Consider the following 18,556-nt stretch of genomic DNA (forward strand, 5'->3'; position numbering starts at 1 on the left):
TAGTGTGGCCAAGAATGTGTCTGTGAGGTGGTGACATTTGATCTGGGCTTTAAGGAAGTGAGAAGACATGGAAGGAAAACATGGTAGGTGGAATAAACAGTAGGCAAGATCATGCTATTCAATGATGGTGTCAAATCCTATAGAGTAGCGAGTTCAAGATCTAAATCTCCTATATCTCTGGTAGCAGTGAGTGGTCTAGGACGAAGTTTGGCTCAGAAGTTATTTTCCATTGAGGTTCATTTTCCCTTTTGAGCGTCTGAATGCTAAAGATTCTCCAATTCATTAGCTGAAGTATTAGGGAGTAAAATCTCTAGCTAATATTATAGAGAACAAGCAAGACCTTTTCCCTGTAGTAGCTTCACTACCTAATTCTTGTGCTGTCCACTATGTTCAGTAGAAAATAAAGTGTATCTGTATGTATAAATGAATCACTATGCTGTACGCCAGAAAGTAATGCAGCATTGTAAATCCACTTCAATTAAAAAAAAAGAAAAAAGAAGAAAAGGAAAATGGCACTATAAATGTATAAAATTACTGTCTTCTATCATTATGGTTGACTTTGCAAATGTTATCTTTTTCTATTAAGAGAGTTTTTAATTTTAAAAAAGAGAAAAATTAACATGGATAGTCATGCAAATCAAACAACGTGACTGCAGCCCTCCTTTAAACCTCTCCTTGTTAGCCACGTAGAACTCCTGAAGAGAATGTGAAAGATGGCCTAAGATATTAGAAGTAGCATATGCTATGGCAGTTCAGTATCTAGTGCAATGAAATAAAGTTGTGTCTTCCATGGAAATGTTGAAATGCAAGAGTAGCTGAAATGTGGAGATGCACAGTTATGAGCTCCATTGGTCTGCAGGAAGCCAACCTAATGACTGCTATAAACAAATCACCATTCATTTATTGATCTGTCATTGATCTACACAGGAAAAATCAATGTCATTCAAATCCCTGGTCCACACTGAAAAGATGTATACTTGAACTGTAAAGATAAATGAACATTACTTTTCCTAACCAAAAATTGAATAGAAACAGAAAATTCATATAAGTAAAAACAGTCTTAAAAGAGATTTGATTTCACAATTCCATGTGATATAGAGCAAAAGAAACAGATATTCCATAGGACTATTAATTGCATACCTTTAAAGTTGTAATGATGATTTGAGCAATAGTAAGTAGTGCATTGTGTAAAGTTTTTGGTGATAAGCTAAAATTTTTGAGATGGACAAAAGTAAATTTCATCTTTTTAAGAGAAACTCTACATTCATTTTTAAAAATGTGCATTTAAAAAATCTCTTTCTATACTCTCCTCCCTACTCCTCCCAACTTTTATGTGTTCCTCTTCTCATTCCTTCCCTTGATTTCTTTCTTTCCCTTTGGGTCTGCTGAATCTCTTTCAGTTCTTTCAGTTTCATTTCCCTTCATGTTTAATCTGATCTACTGACAGTTGGCTGTGTTATAAATTCAGGGAGAATTGGTTAATCAGGAACATGTTATTTCCCCTGGGCTTCCCAGCTCTGTGCACTCCTAATGAACAGTGATACTGTGGTGGGCACAGTGGAGTCTCTTCCATTAATTCTGTTGCCACCTATTCATTCCACAAACCACACTCTAGTTAGCAGAGTGAACATAGAGAATAAGACCAGCTGGGATGGAAATGAGACCACCTTTACCACAGTCCTGACAGAGGGGTTTGCTTTAGATGGAAGGTTCTTCCATATACTGTTTTGAATGTATCCAAAGTGATTTCCATGGACTGTCTGAATAATCCAGCAGGAAGAATCTGATTGAGAGAGTCAAGAATAAGGTTCTAATTTGAGCCCTGGTATTAACACAAAGATAAATATATTTACTTCTAAAACTTCAGTTGTCTAAAAGCAGTAGGGAAACCAAATTAACTTTCCATTGTAGTGGCATTTTGCATGATGTACTTTGGGATCTTTCGGTAAGATATTTTACACAGAGTAGAGGTCTTTAAACTTTAAAACTTCATGGTGATCTCTCTCATGGCCCAGTTGGGGTTTTCACCAGCTCCCTTTGGATCCACAGGTGGACAAGAACACAAGAACTCAATAGATAGGTTCTTAACCATGTTATGGCTTTCTTGGGCTACTCCTTTGATCCACAATTAGGCTCTGTTTTTGGCTTTTGCTGTATCCTTCTCTCCAATTGCCATTCTCTCCCCAGAGCCCTGTTTGTTTCTGCCCAGAATCTTTGAGCCGTTATATCTGTGGGCTCCTTCTTTGGTTCTTGGCTCCAGTTTTCCTTTTGGACACTGGCTGTTGGATCTGCTTTGATCCTTAGTCCAAAGGACCTGGCTGAAGCCAGACCCAGTCCTCTCTTCAACCCCAAAATGCAGGTTCTAGAACTAACCATTTGGCCAGAAAAAATACTTCTATTAAACTTAAATGGGATGTTTACTAGTCATTATTACCTGTTTTGCCCTTATTTGCCGATTGTTCCTTTTTATTCACAGCAGGGAGAAGATGAGTTTCTTATTTTGCCTTTTACATAAATATATTGTTATTTATCCTTTTCATTTTGTTTGTCTAAGTATAAAGCCAAACAAATAAAAATAGGGCAATCAGATGGTCAAAACTAAGTTAGCTGCATCCATTGCTCTTTTGTATCCAATTAAGAATTGGATGTTTGAAGAAATTTTTAATTTTTTCCTGAAATTTTATCATTTTACTTGTAAATTCCAAAGTGATAATAATCGTTAAAAATTAAGCAATATAGAAATGCATATAAAAGGTAGCTTTTATTTTAGATGGTTGCCTAATAATTTATAAGGTAACCAGAGCATAGTTTCTTTTGCACCAGAAGAACTTTCTAACAATTTTGCCCCAAAACAAAAAGGTTGTTAGTAAGATAATGAACATTTACCTCAGGAAGTATTTGGGAGAACTGACATGCTTTTTTATGGGTAATGTATATGGAAAGCTTCCACTAAATAGGAAACTAGACTGCAAACCTGAGGTGGATTCTTCTTCTGCAGTTTCTAGAACTGAAATAATGTTTGTTACTTTCATTAACTGGATAAATAACTTCAGTTAGATTCTGTTGCAAGATGTTCAGAGGTGATGTAAATGTCTGTGATGCTTCTCTTTCCGTAATGTGATCAAGGGGTATGAGAGAATAATCAGGAACTTGAGGGAAATACACTGTGGATAGTTGAAAAGACAGTTCTCCAGATAACAAGTGATGTGGCAATGGACTTTTTATTATTTTTTCTTTTTCTATTACTGCAGTGACTTAGAACTGTAGTGTGAATTCTAATGGAGTGCCCGCACTCAAATTCCTTTGTATTTTCAGTGTAGTGATAAGAGAGTCCCTTCAGCCCCTCTTTTCTAGAAGGAACATTTTGAGAGAAAATATACAGGATATCAGGCCTGTTGCGAGGCTGCTGAGTCACGTATGATTCACAGATCGGGCTTCAGAAATCTTTAGACTTTCATCTTTCAATATAGGGTCGTCTGTTTTAAAACTGCTTGTTGAAATCCACATTGGCCTGTGCTGTATGTAAATAGAGCACGAGGAACAGTGACAGAATGACCGTTAATGAAAAAAAAAAAATTAGAAGCCTGCAACAGTTCATTCGGGATGTTGATGTTTAATTCATGCTGCCGGCTGTTTCCTGATTCCTTCATATTTCATAAAGCTGATGAGTTTCATGGGCATGCCGTCCTACGGTGGCCCTCTTGAGCCAAAATACCACCCTCTTTTCACGCGAGCTTGTGACATGCTTTCTACCTGTTTCCAAAATGACTGACTGAGATCCGTTTCTAAATCTTTCCTTCTAATTGCAGGTTATTTCAAATGTGGAAGATATAAATATCAGCATAAATGAGACTTTCTATGAGGAGAGCCATCATTATATTTTAAACTGTTTACTTCATATTTAATAAATAGTTTAAAATCCAGTAGCCAGCTTGTCATTTGCTTCATGATAAAGGAAAATATACCTAAGATTTTGTGACTTTTAATTTTTTGTCAGTAATAGCCAATTGTCTGAGATTAAAGGTTTATTTTGACTAGAAAAATGTTTTTAGTTTTTTTTGAAAATGGGCTTCTCAGTAACTGTATACACAAGAATCATGCTTTACAGCATTTTTTAAATTTACTAAGTGCATGACATAGAAGCTTCAATTGGATATAGTTACATAAAGTGTTAAATTTTTCTCCCTGATATTTTTCTGTTTAATTGCCTAGATTTTAACCTATTTTTCCACATATAATGCATCAGAGGTCATAATTTTCTAATATTATTATTTTAACATTAGCAAATATGACATAATCTGTAAAGTTCAGTTAAATAAAAACGTTTGAAATTGTGACCCAGAAATTGACAATGCTTTCTTTTCCTGTATTACTTCGACATTTATATAAGGCTTTCACCAGTAGTTCACAGTATTTGCAAGGAGTTATTTGATAGTGTGAAAAATTATAGTTTTTTTGCCATTAAGCATAAATTCATTTTTAAATACAGTTCTCATCAATATCACTGTGTTAATGGAGAAAAGACAACTTGATTGGGGGGAAAAAAGTAGTTTTGTGTTTCTTTGGAACAGATCAGGAAACAGAGCTGGCTAACATTCCTACCCAAGAAGCAGTCTTCTGCTTGGAACCCTCAGTGTTGCTCCGACTGTCAGAGGGGAGCACAGGACAGTGAACAGAGGGTCAAAGTAAACCACGTGTCTGTGGGAACAAAAAGGTTGAAAGCAATTAAATTGTAATGTGTTTTTGGAGCTGGGAAGATATTTACCATTTCATATTTGAAGGCTTCATTCCTATTTTTCTAGAAGCCTGTGCTTAATACTAAAGAAATAAAAAGGTTAGAGATTGGCTCTTCTGAAGATGTTCCTTTCTGATGTTCCTTAGGAAGAGTTACTGTTTTTCTGATTTGCAAGTGAATCAATTCGCATTGACAGTTTTTTGATTGATAAATAAACTCTGTCCCAGAATAGCTATTAGATTATACTGTGAGCTCTCTTTAAGGAGCACCATGCAAGTCGATACAGCCTAGACTTTTATATTCTTGCCTTTGTGTATCTGAACCTATGTTATGAAAACAATGAAGGCCAGCTGAGTCATATTTCTGATTCATAGTTGAAGGATTTAATGTTGCTTCTAGAATATTTTATATTTAAGATCACGTCAGGGCTGACTCTACATCTAACCTGCTGCTCTATGTCAGTAGAGCAAAATCTTGTGCATGTTATTCATAATATGAAAGTCAAAGGCTGTGATCCTAATACTGAGGATGCTGTGGTGTGTTAATGAAAGCAGCAAAATGTATGGTTTTGTAAATAAAACAACTAGTGCTTGTTTATTTGATAATGTGGAAGAAAACTTAATATATTTAACTTGAGGAAAAATTGTAGAATTTAAGTAATCACGTGCATATTTCCACAAGCTTTTTTTTAAGGAAGAAAATACGTGGGTTTTCTTGATTACAATATTTAAATCCTTATTTTCTAACTATAATTTTTCTCTTGCTATGTAAAAATAAGACTTCGGTAATTGAAATTTTCTCAATTTACGTGAATGGAACAGATTTAGAACCCAGGCCTATGACAGTCTATAAAGTAGAAAACACAAGACATTTGTAAGTTAGGGTGAGAGGAGAATTGGAGATGATTATCAGGTGGTTTATGATGAGGACCAAGCCGTGTTTCATTCACATCACTGCATCTCTTAGCATTTATTAAGAGGGTATGCTCTGCTGACTTCTAAGGACAGACTGCTCAGCTCTGCCACTTAGTAGCTCTGTGATCTTGGGCAAGTAACTTCACTTCTTTTTCCTCAATTTCCTTGTCTGTAACATGGGATTCATAATAGTATCTGCCTCACAGAATTTTTGTGAGAATTAGAATTTTGTTCACGTAGTGTGTTTAGAACCTCTGTTGGCAAGGACGCGCGCACGAGGGGTTGTCTGTCATCTGTTAAACATCTTCTGTATGTTCAGAGCTGCTCTAGGTAGTCTCAGAACAGAGAACTAGAAGCTCTGGCCCATCCACTGAGGGAAACCAAGTATTGTTGGAGAAAAATAATCCTAGCATAAGACAGTATATCAATATGTGTGACATTTTGTAGGGCAGGCTTTATCTATGTTATGAACTTAGAGAAAAGAAAAATTTCTGAGGATTTGAGGATTTGCCCAGAAGAAGGACCTGAAGTACTGACTTGAAGGATGATTTTCAGATGCTGAAGAGCCTGAAGAGAGGTCGTTTTAGGCTAGTGACAAACATGATTAAATAACATGACAAAACCGATATGTTTGTGAAACATTTAAATTGGCTTGACTGGGGATACTGATCTATGTAGGTAAGTGGATTGGCCATTTGGGTCAGTATCCAAACATAATAAACGTTGGAGTATTCTGCAGTACTGGAAGTATTACGATTGTGCAGTTAATAATTCAGAGAAGGAAATGAAAAGTTTATCATGACATTAAATAATATTTACATACTTGAAGTAGGCTAAAGTAAATTTTGTGAATAATCTACAATGGCTGAGAAAAAATAGTCAAACAGTGAAAGAGAAGATCTGCAATAGAATGAATGGAGGTTTGGTAATACGCAATTAGAAATTCTGCTCATTTGGTTCATAGAAACACCAGCAGCAGATTGTGTGGCCACGTGGGACACCTACTTTGGCACCAGGCTAGAGGGACTGTGCTGGAGGTGGTAATTAATGGATGTGGAAGGATGAAAAACAAAGCTCTCCAGGCCTCAAGGGAGTAGATCCCTGGTATGAGAACCTTCCCCCCTCCAGCTACTCTGTGGAACTGCATTAATAACAGCCTTAAAGTATATCGCTCGTTTGTTGTCGTGGAAGCTGGAAGCACGTTGCTGCATCTGAGGCAAAAAATATTCACTAAATAAAGAAACAATGAAAAAATGCTGGGATAAAACAGAAATCAATCAAAGATGGTGGGGAAAGTAGATCTCATGAAGAATCTTTGGTCTTTGAGAATTATGAGTCTGTATATTTGTAAAGCGGATTAAACGCACACACAGACACACAAAGAAGACGGGGAAAAAAGCAAAGGGAAATTGAAGGCAGAGGAACACGAACAGCTTACGGATCAGATTTTAGTGATAAAATCTTTCTTCTTACTCTCAAGTACGTTACCTTTCTACCCTGATTAAGTCGATCACATGCCTTTCTGCATTTCTTTCAGGACTGACTCTAGACAAAAATGGAATACTAAAGCATTTCACAAGTCTAAACAGCTTTCTAAAAACAAAGCAGCTGTGTTATTGAAAATGGTTTAAATTGAGAACAATTTCAGGAACTAACATTCCTGGCATGACACCCAACTCACAAGCAATTTTAGACTCTGTAGATACCAAGTATTACTTCACACACACACACACACAAAGTATTTCATGATACAGTTATACATGTTACAAGAAGTGCATATTTAGCAAAATAGTGTGTCTGGGTTATCTAAATCTTCGGCTTACTTACATTATTTTTACCCAACTATAAGAACACTGTGGGTGGTTTATTATATAACAAACATAGGAGCAGTTTGACATTGGTGAGATATTTTTAGCAAGTGGAACAGTTTTGAAATATATGATCTTATTACTTCAAATTTATGAATAAGCTATTTATGTATCAACACAATTGAAATGGTCAGATTGTTAGATCTTGTGATATTTTTGCTTTTTCCCAGGTCCATAGGGCATAACTGTGTGTCTTATTTCTTTGGGTTAAAAATAAAATTGTTTCTTAAAAATAGTGGCACAGACAAAATTGCCTTAGGACCAGGACTCAAAGGATAGTGACTTCTCTCTCCCCTGTTCCTCCTTCTCTAAATCTCATGCTGCAGCAGCTCTCTTCCTCCACTTTTTTTTTTTAATAAAAACTGGTTTTACTGATTCTATTTAATTTCTACTATAGTCATTTATTAGAAGCTTTAAGAATTAGAAATAAATGACTTTATTTTTTACCAAGGATAATCTAGGTTATGGTAGCATGTTTGAAGAATACTACTTAAGTCCTGCAGAATCATCATATACCTACTTTTCAGATGATCAGGAAGTCATCATTCACACTTTACATTAGGTCATGATACAGTTTCCCTATACACACATTTCAGTCAGTAGAAATAAGACATTCTATTTCTTTTCTGTGTATCTCCTATTCCTTTTTTGCTCTGGTTGCTATTATAATTGCTAGTGGGATAATTCAAGATGGGTGTGGAGAAAAGATGTCTGTTTTAATACTGTCTTTAACTAATAGCACTAAGTTCACACATATTCTCCTTTTTTCCAGAGGACTTGCTACATCAGATACAGGCAGGAAGGACAGTCAGTCTTTGTAGGACCTATTATAACAATTTTTAGCCATCACTTTAGCTCCATTATTCCAACCAGTTAAAAGGCAAATTCTCTCTGTAGCATTTAAAACAATTAAATAGATAACTATGCAGAATTGACACTTTGTACTCAACTGCTATACTTTACAATAGATTAAACAGGGTGTAATTTGTGCTGTTCTGAATTTGATGTTCCCCAAATGCATGCAAAATGAAATGGATTACCATTTTTCTTTCTTTTTTTAAGCAGTTTCTTGAACTACGCAGTACTCTTTTGAAAGCTGTATTGCAGGCAAATCTAACTTCAAAGGGAACATTATTAATTGCATGGCGAGTATTTTTCTCTCAAATTTAGTGAAAATTCAATATTTTATATTTGCCTTAAGAATTTGGGCTGTTTCTGTACAATAAAGTGAAGTAAAGAATATAAAAGATTATCTCAATTAATCAATAAGACATTTGTTTCAGTTTTTATAGATCTCACAGGGAATTCTCCAAATTACACTGTCTGCAGGCATCATTAAACTGTTGGAAACATACACTGCTGTTTGACTTTAATGAGTTATTGTAGGAGTAGAGAAGGATTAGAAGACTAAACTTTTTCCTATGAAATTCAATATCCACTTGAAAAATTTAGGATTATAAGGTATGCATTCTAGAGATTTAATAATTTCTTTAAAGTATGAAGTCACATTTTAAAATTCTTGTACTTGTTGAAAAGTGGGTGCTATTTACAGATGTCTGTCAGCAGTTCTTTTTTTGTGATGTCGATTTTGGAGAGAAGAGGGAATTTAGTAAATAAATCACGTATTCTACATGCATTAAAGATAATTGTGCTTTTTAAAAAATAATAGTCATTTCATTTCAATAAGTTTTTCTGTTCAGTAAATATCTGTGTACCTACCATATATACAAGGCACTGTAGTAAAAACATTGAGGATTCAGTGATAAATGAAAATGAAAGTATGCCCATAGAATCATGGAAGTGTACAGGAAAATAAGCACACAGCACAATGAAAGTGCTTTGGAGTTTAGTAGATAGAAGTGAACTATTTTTAGTTTGGAAACTTGTGAAAGGTGATATTAGAGTATTTGTGAAATTTATTCACAATGCAGGTGGAGGATGAATTTCAAGAAGATGTTGTAGAGCAATAGCTGAATGTGGAAAAGGACAGTCAACACATATGGAAATGTGTGAGGATGGTAGAAGTAAAATGTCTTAGAAAATCAGAAGCTAGAAGGCTGGGGTGTTTGACTTCTATAAACTTTAAGTTTTCTCATCTGTGAAAAGTGAACACTAGTTTTTATGATGACTAAATGAGAGGATGCATGTTAAATACTTTGACATGAAGTTTGTCATAAAATAAGTTCTCAATGTATCTAGCTGTCAGGTATGTATTGGGGAAAACACTGAGCCACTGTAATTTTACAAAGGATTGAAGGAGGGATATGAGGAAGAAATTGATGGAATGGACCTGACTGACTTGGAGATGGTTTGCCAAGAAGGAAAGGAACATGAGAGAGTTGGTAGTATGGGATGGGAAGATGCTGAGTTCAGTTTTACAGATATTTTGAAAAAGAATGATGGAAAATCAAAACGGAGTGATCTAGCAAATGGTAGTTAAGGTAGAACTGGAGCTCAGCTTTAGGAATTAATGTAAGTAACAGTGTAAGATTTGTAAGATTTTTACTTTATAGGTTTATAGGACCTTAAAAAAACACAGGGTAGTAGAAAGTTCAAAAGGCCATAGAAAATTGGGAGACCAGGGTAGCAGAGGGGTAAGAAATAGTTCTGTTGCATGTGTACATTGGCTACATACCCAGTCTCTGGAGCTTCTTACTGTTTCTTTTTCAAATATGGTGCATTGGCACTCTCCTGACTCTATCATGCTCCAGTCCTGTCTTTGTAACATTGAAACCTCTGTTACCACTTGATGCTGGAAGCCAGACGGTTACATTTCTAACAGCAGAGTAAGTGGGTTCTTGACATCACAAGTTTGGAAAATCCAGTGTGTTTTCTCATGAAAGCAGTATTCTTATTAGTCAAGTTCTGTTGTATCTATAGAACCAGATATACATGCATTCAACTTTTTCGAGTTGGTCAGATATTGTAATATGTATTTACTTATAAGAGAAGGATTTTCAAACAAACTTAAACTTTCTGAGAGCAATCCATTTTATTTCAGTGGTTTGAGAAATTTTTCCTTTTAAAAATTTTACGTTGTTTCAACTGATTTAAAAGTGGGATGTATTCAGGCCCCTTTCTTCATTTAGTGATCCAGCATATTCTTTTATGAGATAATTAGGCTAAAAACCCCCAAAATGATGAGAAATTTGAAATTTGGCAAGGCAGTATTTTCACATTTTCCTAGAAATGCTGTAATAGGATTTTTGGTTCCATAAGAAAAGTGTTTAGAAAATAAGCATTGTATATAAATAGAATAATGCTTAATGAATATTTGGGGCAGTCTTTGTTATTTAGAATTAGTAGAGATCTTAAAATTTTCAGACGCTTCAATTCATTTTTCCTCATCCTCCTTTCCCACCTGCTGTTATCTGCCCCATATTCATCTGAATGCCTTCTTTCTCCCATCTTGCCCTCTTTAGCCTAGAACTGGTGGCGAAATTCAAGTCATGCTGATTAGTACCAGTGAAAACTGATGACCTCCTGTGTAGGACTTGTCCTTAAATACTCTCTGGCCATTGTTCTATTGAAATCTCCAACTTTCTTTTCAACTATCCTACCTTAATATCTTCTGCCTACCTCTGAACAGATGGCTTTGTCTCCTTTATTACCAAAAAAAAAAAAAAAAAAAAAAAAAAGAAAAAAAGAGAGAGAGGAGAGAGAGAGACAGCAGTAAGTAGAACTGTCTCAAGTTTTTGATCTACTTGTTGTAGTTATTTCCATCTGCCTAAAACATTTTGTATTTTCCCTTCAGTCTCCACGGAAGAAGTAACCTTCTCTAGCATTAGGTTTCTCCAGTGTTCTTATTTCTTCACTCATCCTCCACCCCATAATGTTTGGAATGTAGGGATGAGCATGGAAAAGCCTAATGAATCTAGAGACTTTTGAAAGACCTTGTTCTGTCAATAAGTGACATGTTGTGTCCTGAATCTTCGCTGTCTCTTTCTCTCCTTGTCTTTCTCTGTGTGCGTGGTCCCATGCCTGTGTCTCTGATTATAAAACAAGAAGGCATACTACCTCGTTGTTCTGCATTTCTTTTCTAGCTTCCACAGTGTTCTCTCACTCTCCTCCCATATAAGACAAATGTCTCTCACCTTATTTAGTGACTCTCTGGAAACTGCCTTTTTCTAGCTTTTGTGATACCATTGTTCTTGGATTCCCTTCTCTCTTGCCACTACTCAGTTCCTCTGTCTCTTCTTTAAACGCCTCTCTCTCAGCTCTCCTTTGGGAATCATGCATTGATTTACCTTTGTCCTTTGTAAAGACCAAATCTTTAAATGCTATAGAAAGTTCTCTTCCGAGAGCTTCAAATCTAGGTCTTGTTCAGTTGCCTACTGGATTTCTGTACATTCTCAAAAACATCTCTAACTGAACCAATAAAAACAAACTCATGAATGTCCCTCTACATTGTTCTTCTTCTTGTACTTTCAATAACAAAATATCCTATAATTGTCTAGCTGAGGAGCTCCAAAAATCATCTGCAAAGCCTTTCTCCCATTCACTTTTAATATCCAGTAACACATGAAATCTTGTCCATTCCTCAGAATTTTGTTGAGCTGGTTTCTTTTACTTGGCCTTCCTTTTGTTTCCCTCTCTACTCTCACTGCTGTTGAGCTAGTTTGAACCTCCTCATTTCTTAGCTCTTACCTAGACTTTCCCTTCTCTTTCTGCTCTCCCTCTAAGCCACCATTCACTCGGCTGTTAGAGAAGTTATTTTATCATGTTCATATACACTGAAATGATTTGGCTACTTGCTAACTTCACATCTTCCATTATCTCTCCATTATTTTGAGAGTATAATCTAAATGCTTCAGAAGGCTATTTAAGACCCTGATCTGTCCCATCGAGCTGCCTGACTTTCTTCCCGACCATTCCTGCCCCCATCCCGTAGCATTGATTGAACCAGCCTTGGACTCCGGCCATTCATACTGCTTGCAGTTGCTGACTGTGCCGTGTTTTGCAGTCCCTCTGCCTTCATTGTTATTTCCTTCCCTTCTCACTTCTGTCAAATTCCAGTTGTTTTTCAAATCTCACTTTAAGTAGCTGCTAGTCCAGAAAGCCTCCTCTATCTGTCTCTCCACACAGCTATCTAATAAACTTAAAGTGACTCACTTTAAGTGACAGATCCTACTGATAGGATTCAGGCCCTGCTACCCCAAAATATGATAGCATGGCCTCTTGAATATTTTAAGCTGAAGGAGATTGAGAAGTGACATATGTAGGAAGAACTTTCTGACCATCCCCTCATGTGAGAGTTACCCTCCCTGCACTCAGAAGAGAGGAGCATCCTTATCTCTGAAGACAAGGGCCAGAAAGAGGAGTCTGAATGAACAGGCTTTAAGTTTTCCCTAGTTTACTGCACTCACCTCACACTCTTTGTCCAGTTCTCTCTTTCTCCTCTGAATCAAACCTAGCATAAACACACTCAAGTTTAACCATTTTTTGGAGTCTTCATTTGCTTATGAAGGCTCCTGTGTTATGTAAAACCTGCATTAAATAAATTTGAATGCTTTTCACTTATAATACTGTCTTTGGTTACAGAGTTATCAGCCAAGAATTTAGAAGACTAGAAAGAAAAGAGTCTCTTTCCTCCCCTAAACTACCTTATTCTTGTTCTCCTCTGCCTCTCCAGCTTTTAGTATCTTTTCCAGCAGGTGCTCATTGTTGATGAACAGGCTAACAAAGAGCAAATGACAAATTCTTCCTCACGGAGTGCTAGCTTAATTTCTTATTACCTGGAAAGGTGATACCTTCTGTAACTTTCCCCGAAATACCGTAGTATCTTCTGGAGACATTTAATAAAGTGTTGCTTAGTGATAATACATACGTGCTTGACAGTTTACCTAGAAAGAGAAAGACTGATGGAGAATTTGCCCATGTGAATGTTTTCCCTTGTGTAATTGCTCACTTTCGTCATTAACAGATCTTCACTTATTTCCTAGCCATTATAATCTTCTAATTCTCAGTTTGATTTAGACTGGATGAATACATAGGCAAAGTGCTTATGTATTTTAGGAGAACCAGGTAATACCTCATATCTATGAAAAATCATCCTTGCTCCTTTAAAGTGCTCTTGACAGCTTGTCAGTGGGGCAAAGAAGACTGGACAGGCCCTGAATTATTTTTCAGCCAAAACAGGTTCTCCTCAACGAACACTGGCAGTGACAGTACACTCAGGTGTCAAGTTAGAATGCACGTTTTGAATCAGTTTAGCATAAATCAGAATTCAAGAATGAGTTAAGTTTTTTTTTTTTTTTCATATGTAGTCTTTGTCTCTCAGTTTCCCTGCTAAAGACATGTGTAACACTTCTTACTATTTGTTAGTGTTGGGAATTATGTTTGAGAAGAAGAGGTGATTCATCTTCTCTGGGTTTTAGTAGTTGCTCAGTAACTGCTTGGAGAAACGAATAGTCTCCTCTGAATTAGAAAATGGTGTCCATGTTTTTTTTTCTTCTACTGGTTCCCTACTGTAATTTTTTGTTCTTAACATAAAAATGGAGTGCCATTCTATGTATCTAACAGAGTAATAAGGATGTTAGTTGGTATTTATAATATTTTTCACATATGTGCACCAGATCATAAATAGCACAAAATATGTTAGAACAATGTGGTGTGCATCATTTATTTTAATGGTTCTATAAATTTCTCTAAACTTTACATCCTTTTCCAATTTATTTTTTGTTTCTTGATACTCATACAGCATGATTCAATAAATATTCTTCCTTATTTTAATTTGTGTGAAAGGACCCCTAGCTTTTATGTATTTCATTAATTACCTAGTTTGTTTCACTTGTAACTTAAGCCTCTGTGTTTCCACCTAAGGCATTTTTTATGACCGATTTTCATCCTTTTTTATGACTGCTTTTCAGTTTTCCTTTTTCCTCTTCAGTTCATCAGCTCATTAATCTTTTTTGTTTTTCTGTAAATATCTTGTTTAAATCCCTTTTCCATGTTATACTTTTTCCAAGTGTAATTTTTAATACTGTTAAATTTATCTGAAAAAAGTTGATGACCTTGTAGGACTATTGAAATTCTTGGCAAAAGAGAAAACAAACGTGGTTAGATCCCCATGATCAAAGCACTTAGGAAATACAAAGTTTGTTTTCAAAACTGCACTTTTCTGCTCTACTTTTGAAGGTGTTCTTTAAAGGAGGGAAAACATTTAGTACTAATAAAATCCAAAGAATAGGATAAATAAGTAACAGATGGACACACATACCATATATATGTAGAGAGAAGTTCAAAATCAAATAAGAATAATTTCCTGTCATTCTTACTAGTGTTTTCTTATATTTTCATGAACAGAAAAGAATATACACTTTATGTCTTTTTGCAACATGAGGATGAATAAATGAAATATCTGAAGAGATTGCATATTATATTTAGTTTGTTAGAATAGGGAAAATTGTGTGGTTTTTGGTGATGTCTAATGCCAGGAAAAGTAAGACCATCAGTTTAGGACTTCCTAAAATGTCCTGACATCCGTAGCTTGTATTTTAAGATCTCCATTGCTTTAAAGTATATACAGTTGCCCCTTGAACAACATCAGTTTGAACTTTGTGGGTCCACTTAGAGCAAATTTTTTTTTTTCAATAAATACACAGTACTACACAATCCCGCTGTTGGTTGAATCTGTGGATGCCGAATCATGGATACAGAGGGCTGACTGTAAAGTTAATTGTAGGTTTTCAACTGCCTTGGGATTGGCGCTCCTAACCCCCTACATTGTTTAAGGCTCAAGTGTACAAGGAAAGGATTTGAATTGGATCCTTCAATCATAATTTTAATGCTTAAAACCATTTCTTTAAAACTTAAGCCTTGATCCAGTAATTGCAAATCTAAGAGTCTAGCTAAGGAAATGAAATACTTTTAAGCTTTATATACAAAGTATTTGTTGCAGTGAAATTTTTAGGAGTTATTCTAGCTGTCTTTTAAAAAAGACGAATGGTCAAGTATATTATGGAATGTAAAGATAATGTAATATTAAGTGGCCATTAAAATACAGTGTTTGTAAAATATTTGTAATGACATGGAAGAGTATCATGTGACCAAGGGATAACAAGATACGTGAATTTTACATGCTATGTGTTCAACAATGTGAAAGCATTTTAAAGAGTAGAAGCGAATACACCAAGGTATTAAGAGTTGTTATCCTTGGCTGTTGGAATTATAAGAAATTTTAAAATATGTCTCATTTTCTTCTTTTTTCAAATATTCTACATTTAGCACACTCTTATTATTGTATTAAGGTTTGTAAGCTAAAGGATGAAGTTGAGTTTAGAATATTCTATTTAGTAACTTGTTTTTAATGGAATTTTTATTAAAATTAAGCGAATGTTAACGCTGATTTGCCACTTTTCTGTCTTTGATTTGGGGATATTTCAGCATCCCAAGAGGTTAATTGGTTTTGTAATTTAAAAGTGGGATTAGGGGTCAGGGTAGACATAGTAGGAGCTGGGAGGGAGGAGAAAGATTTAAAGGTAATTTAATGAATTACCTGCAGCGTGGATATAGAATGTCAATCTGTGGCTTCACTTTACCTGAGATCTGATAGAACGTTCTCTTCTCCGATTTCTGCAGTATCAAGTCATGGGTGGATAAGATGCAAGAAGACCTTGTTACCCTGGCAAAAACAGCAAGTGGTGTCAATCAGCTTGTCGATGTGAGTAAAGTTCCCCCAAACTTACTGGTCATTTCTGTAATTTGAATGCACTTCTCTCTTCTCGGAAACTGTATTTCTATATTATAATAGGAAGTAATTTTTCATGTGAATCTGATAGAGTACTGAGAAATCCTTGGTACTGCTAGTTACTATGAAAAGAAATGCCATCCCTGGCAAGTAATGGGGCGTTCTCAGCACATTTTACAATTTCTATACAGCCCTCCCTTAGGTAAGTTCATGTGATGTGTAGTCGTCCCTAAAATTCAAATTGGGATGTCCTATTTCCATTCTTCATAGTATATTAGAATCTCTTACATAGTGGTGACTTTAAGCCCTGTGATGGATTCTTTTGAATATCTTCTGTGGGAACATATCTTCATTCTCTGAGGGTAGATGTTATTTTTGAAAATGGTTTACAGCCATGTCTAGAGAGTGGAGTGAATCACTGAGATGTGGTAATGCAGACTTTTGCAAGAGAAAAGGAGACACTATAAAAGATGGTTTTTCTTATGATTTATGAAATGATTGTGAACATCACTGTAAAATGATTTTTGGAAATGATAGCAGTGTATAAATATTTCTGTAGCATCTTAAATAGATTATTTTCTTTGGGTAAGAGCATTTACATGTATAGCTTCTGTAAGATTTTTAAAAAATTAAACATTTCTTTAGAGTCAGTCTCACTATTTCCATTTCAATGTAAGTAATGTAACAGTTTGAAAGTACCTTCATCTTGTGTTCCTAGTGATGCAGTGAGACCTTTTATTTTCCAAAAATGTGGATCAATGAGGTGGAATGATATAAAAGTGGTTTCATGTGTGATACATGAATATTATATGAATATTTATATGTAAATATTTCTGGGAGAAACTAGAATGGTTACTTTATGTATTAATAGGAATTCATGAAGAAACCTTACTAAGCAAATACTTCCAAATATTATTTCAGAATCTCTTTAAAAAACAATTGTAGATTTCAAACAAGAGTATGTTGAAAAAACTCAAATATCTGTGAGATGACATAAGGAATATGTTTTGAAATGGAAAGTGTTCTTTGTGAATGACAATGAGCAAATTTAATTCTAATGAACTCTTCTTGGGCACATAGTACATCCCAGGCACTGTGCAGGCTACCAAGGGTTGTCAGAGACACCGTCCCTCTCAACAGAGAATTGACACTCTAGAAATCAAAATCTCCAGTGCTGAAGGTGCAGAGGTGCTGGATAGCTACTGTAAGCAGATGTTTGGAATCTGTAGTGATTCCTGTGGGGAGAGAAATGAGAATATGAAAGTGTGTAGGATAATAAGCAAACCTCTATGAAAGTGATGGAATGAGAAAAAAAAAAGTGAGAATTGACAGATTCTGGTTAAAAGTTATATGACTCTCTTTATTGACAGATGGAGATGAAAAATAAACTGCTCTTGGGAGCTCTCCTTCACGCCTCTAGTGTTTCTCCAGCCTCAAAAACCACTTTTTTGGCTGACCTCTTTTTTTACTTTTGGTGTTAATATGTAAACCCTCTCTTGCCAAATCTGCTTTTTCTGATGGATCCTTGAGGGGGAAAAAAAAAGTCTCACCTGATTTCCATTATGCTGTGCGAAGTATAGATTACTAAGAAGAGAGTAAATATTGAAGAATGAGGAAATAGCCTTGTCTAAATTAGGATAACAAAATAGAATGGACAGGATGTAAGAACATCCCCACAATGTTCTTTTATGAGACATGTGCCTAATTACAGTGACAGAAAAAATACAAATAAAAGAATTATATGTTATGTAACAAAGGAGGGAAAGAGAGCAGAATTTACTACTGGAAAAAGATTTGAAGTATTAGGGCACACGAAGAGGGTCTTGACATAGATATATGATTCTGTGTGATTTTTTCCTTTTGCCCAGAGAACAGGTCCATGATGGGGGCAAAGGAGTGCATTTCTTTTTGGCCACAGGAACTTAAAGCACAGACTAGCTGAAGGAGACCAGAGTTGAGAGTGAACTTTGTGCTGAGCCTGGGGGTGTTAGACACATGATAAGGATCAAAAGTTGAATAAATACAGGAATTTAGCAGGTTTCTGGGTTGAAATTCAATATTTAAAAAATGATAGTTCTTTCTGAATTATTGAATGTGATTGGTTTTACTGCCATCACAGGACCCAACTTGCTTTTTACTGAAAGGCTTAGCTGCAAAGAGGGAACATAGCTAAAACAGGACATCTTTGCAGTTGTATGAAAACTACTTTATGGCATTATAAAATATTAGCCTAGGGAAGATTGATAAATATTACTGAATAAATCCAACACTTTAACTTTAAAAATGATAGTTTGCCTGGGTTTCCTGTCTAACTTGTGTTAAAGATCAGGAGTGAATGGGAAGGGAGTGT

The 18,556-nt window shown here is 35.5% G+C and overlaps 1 protein-coding gene across 11 annotated transcripts in view; it reads left to right on the forward strand.

Annotated features, from left to right (window-relative positions):
- CACNA2D1 (calcium voltage-gated channel auxiliary subunit alpha2delta 1) overlaps positions 1 to 18,556 on the forward strand; it is a 425,155-nt gene that overhangs the window by 61,863 nt on the left and 344,736 nt on the right. For all 11 annotated transcript variants that reach the window (XR_012508251.1, XM_074367566.1, XM_045510452.2 and 8 more), the window contains exon 2: positions 16,098 to 16,179. Coding sequence is in view for 10 of the 11 variants with exons in the window: in XM_074367566.1 (XP_074223667.1) it covers positions 16,098 to 16,179 (82 nt within the window). In the remaining variant the exon portion in view is untranslated. The remainder of the gene's footprint in view (positions 1 to 16,097; positions 16,180 to 18,556) is intronic.

This window comes from Camelus bactrianus, chromosome 7, assembly GCF_048773025.1.
Source record: "Camelus bactrianus isolate YW-2024 breed Bactrian camel chromosome 7, ASM4877302v1, whole genome shotgun sequence".
In the NCBI taxonomy this organism is placed as follows: domain Eukaryota; kingdom Metazoa; phylum Chordata; class Mammalia; order Artiodactyla; family Camelidae; genus Camelus; species Camelus bactrianus.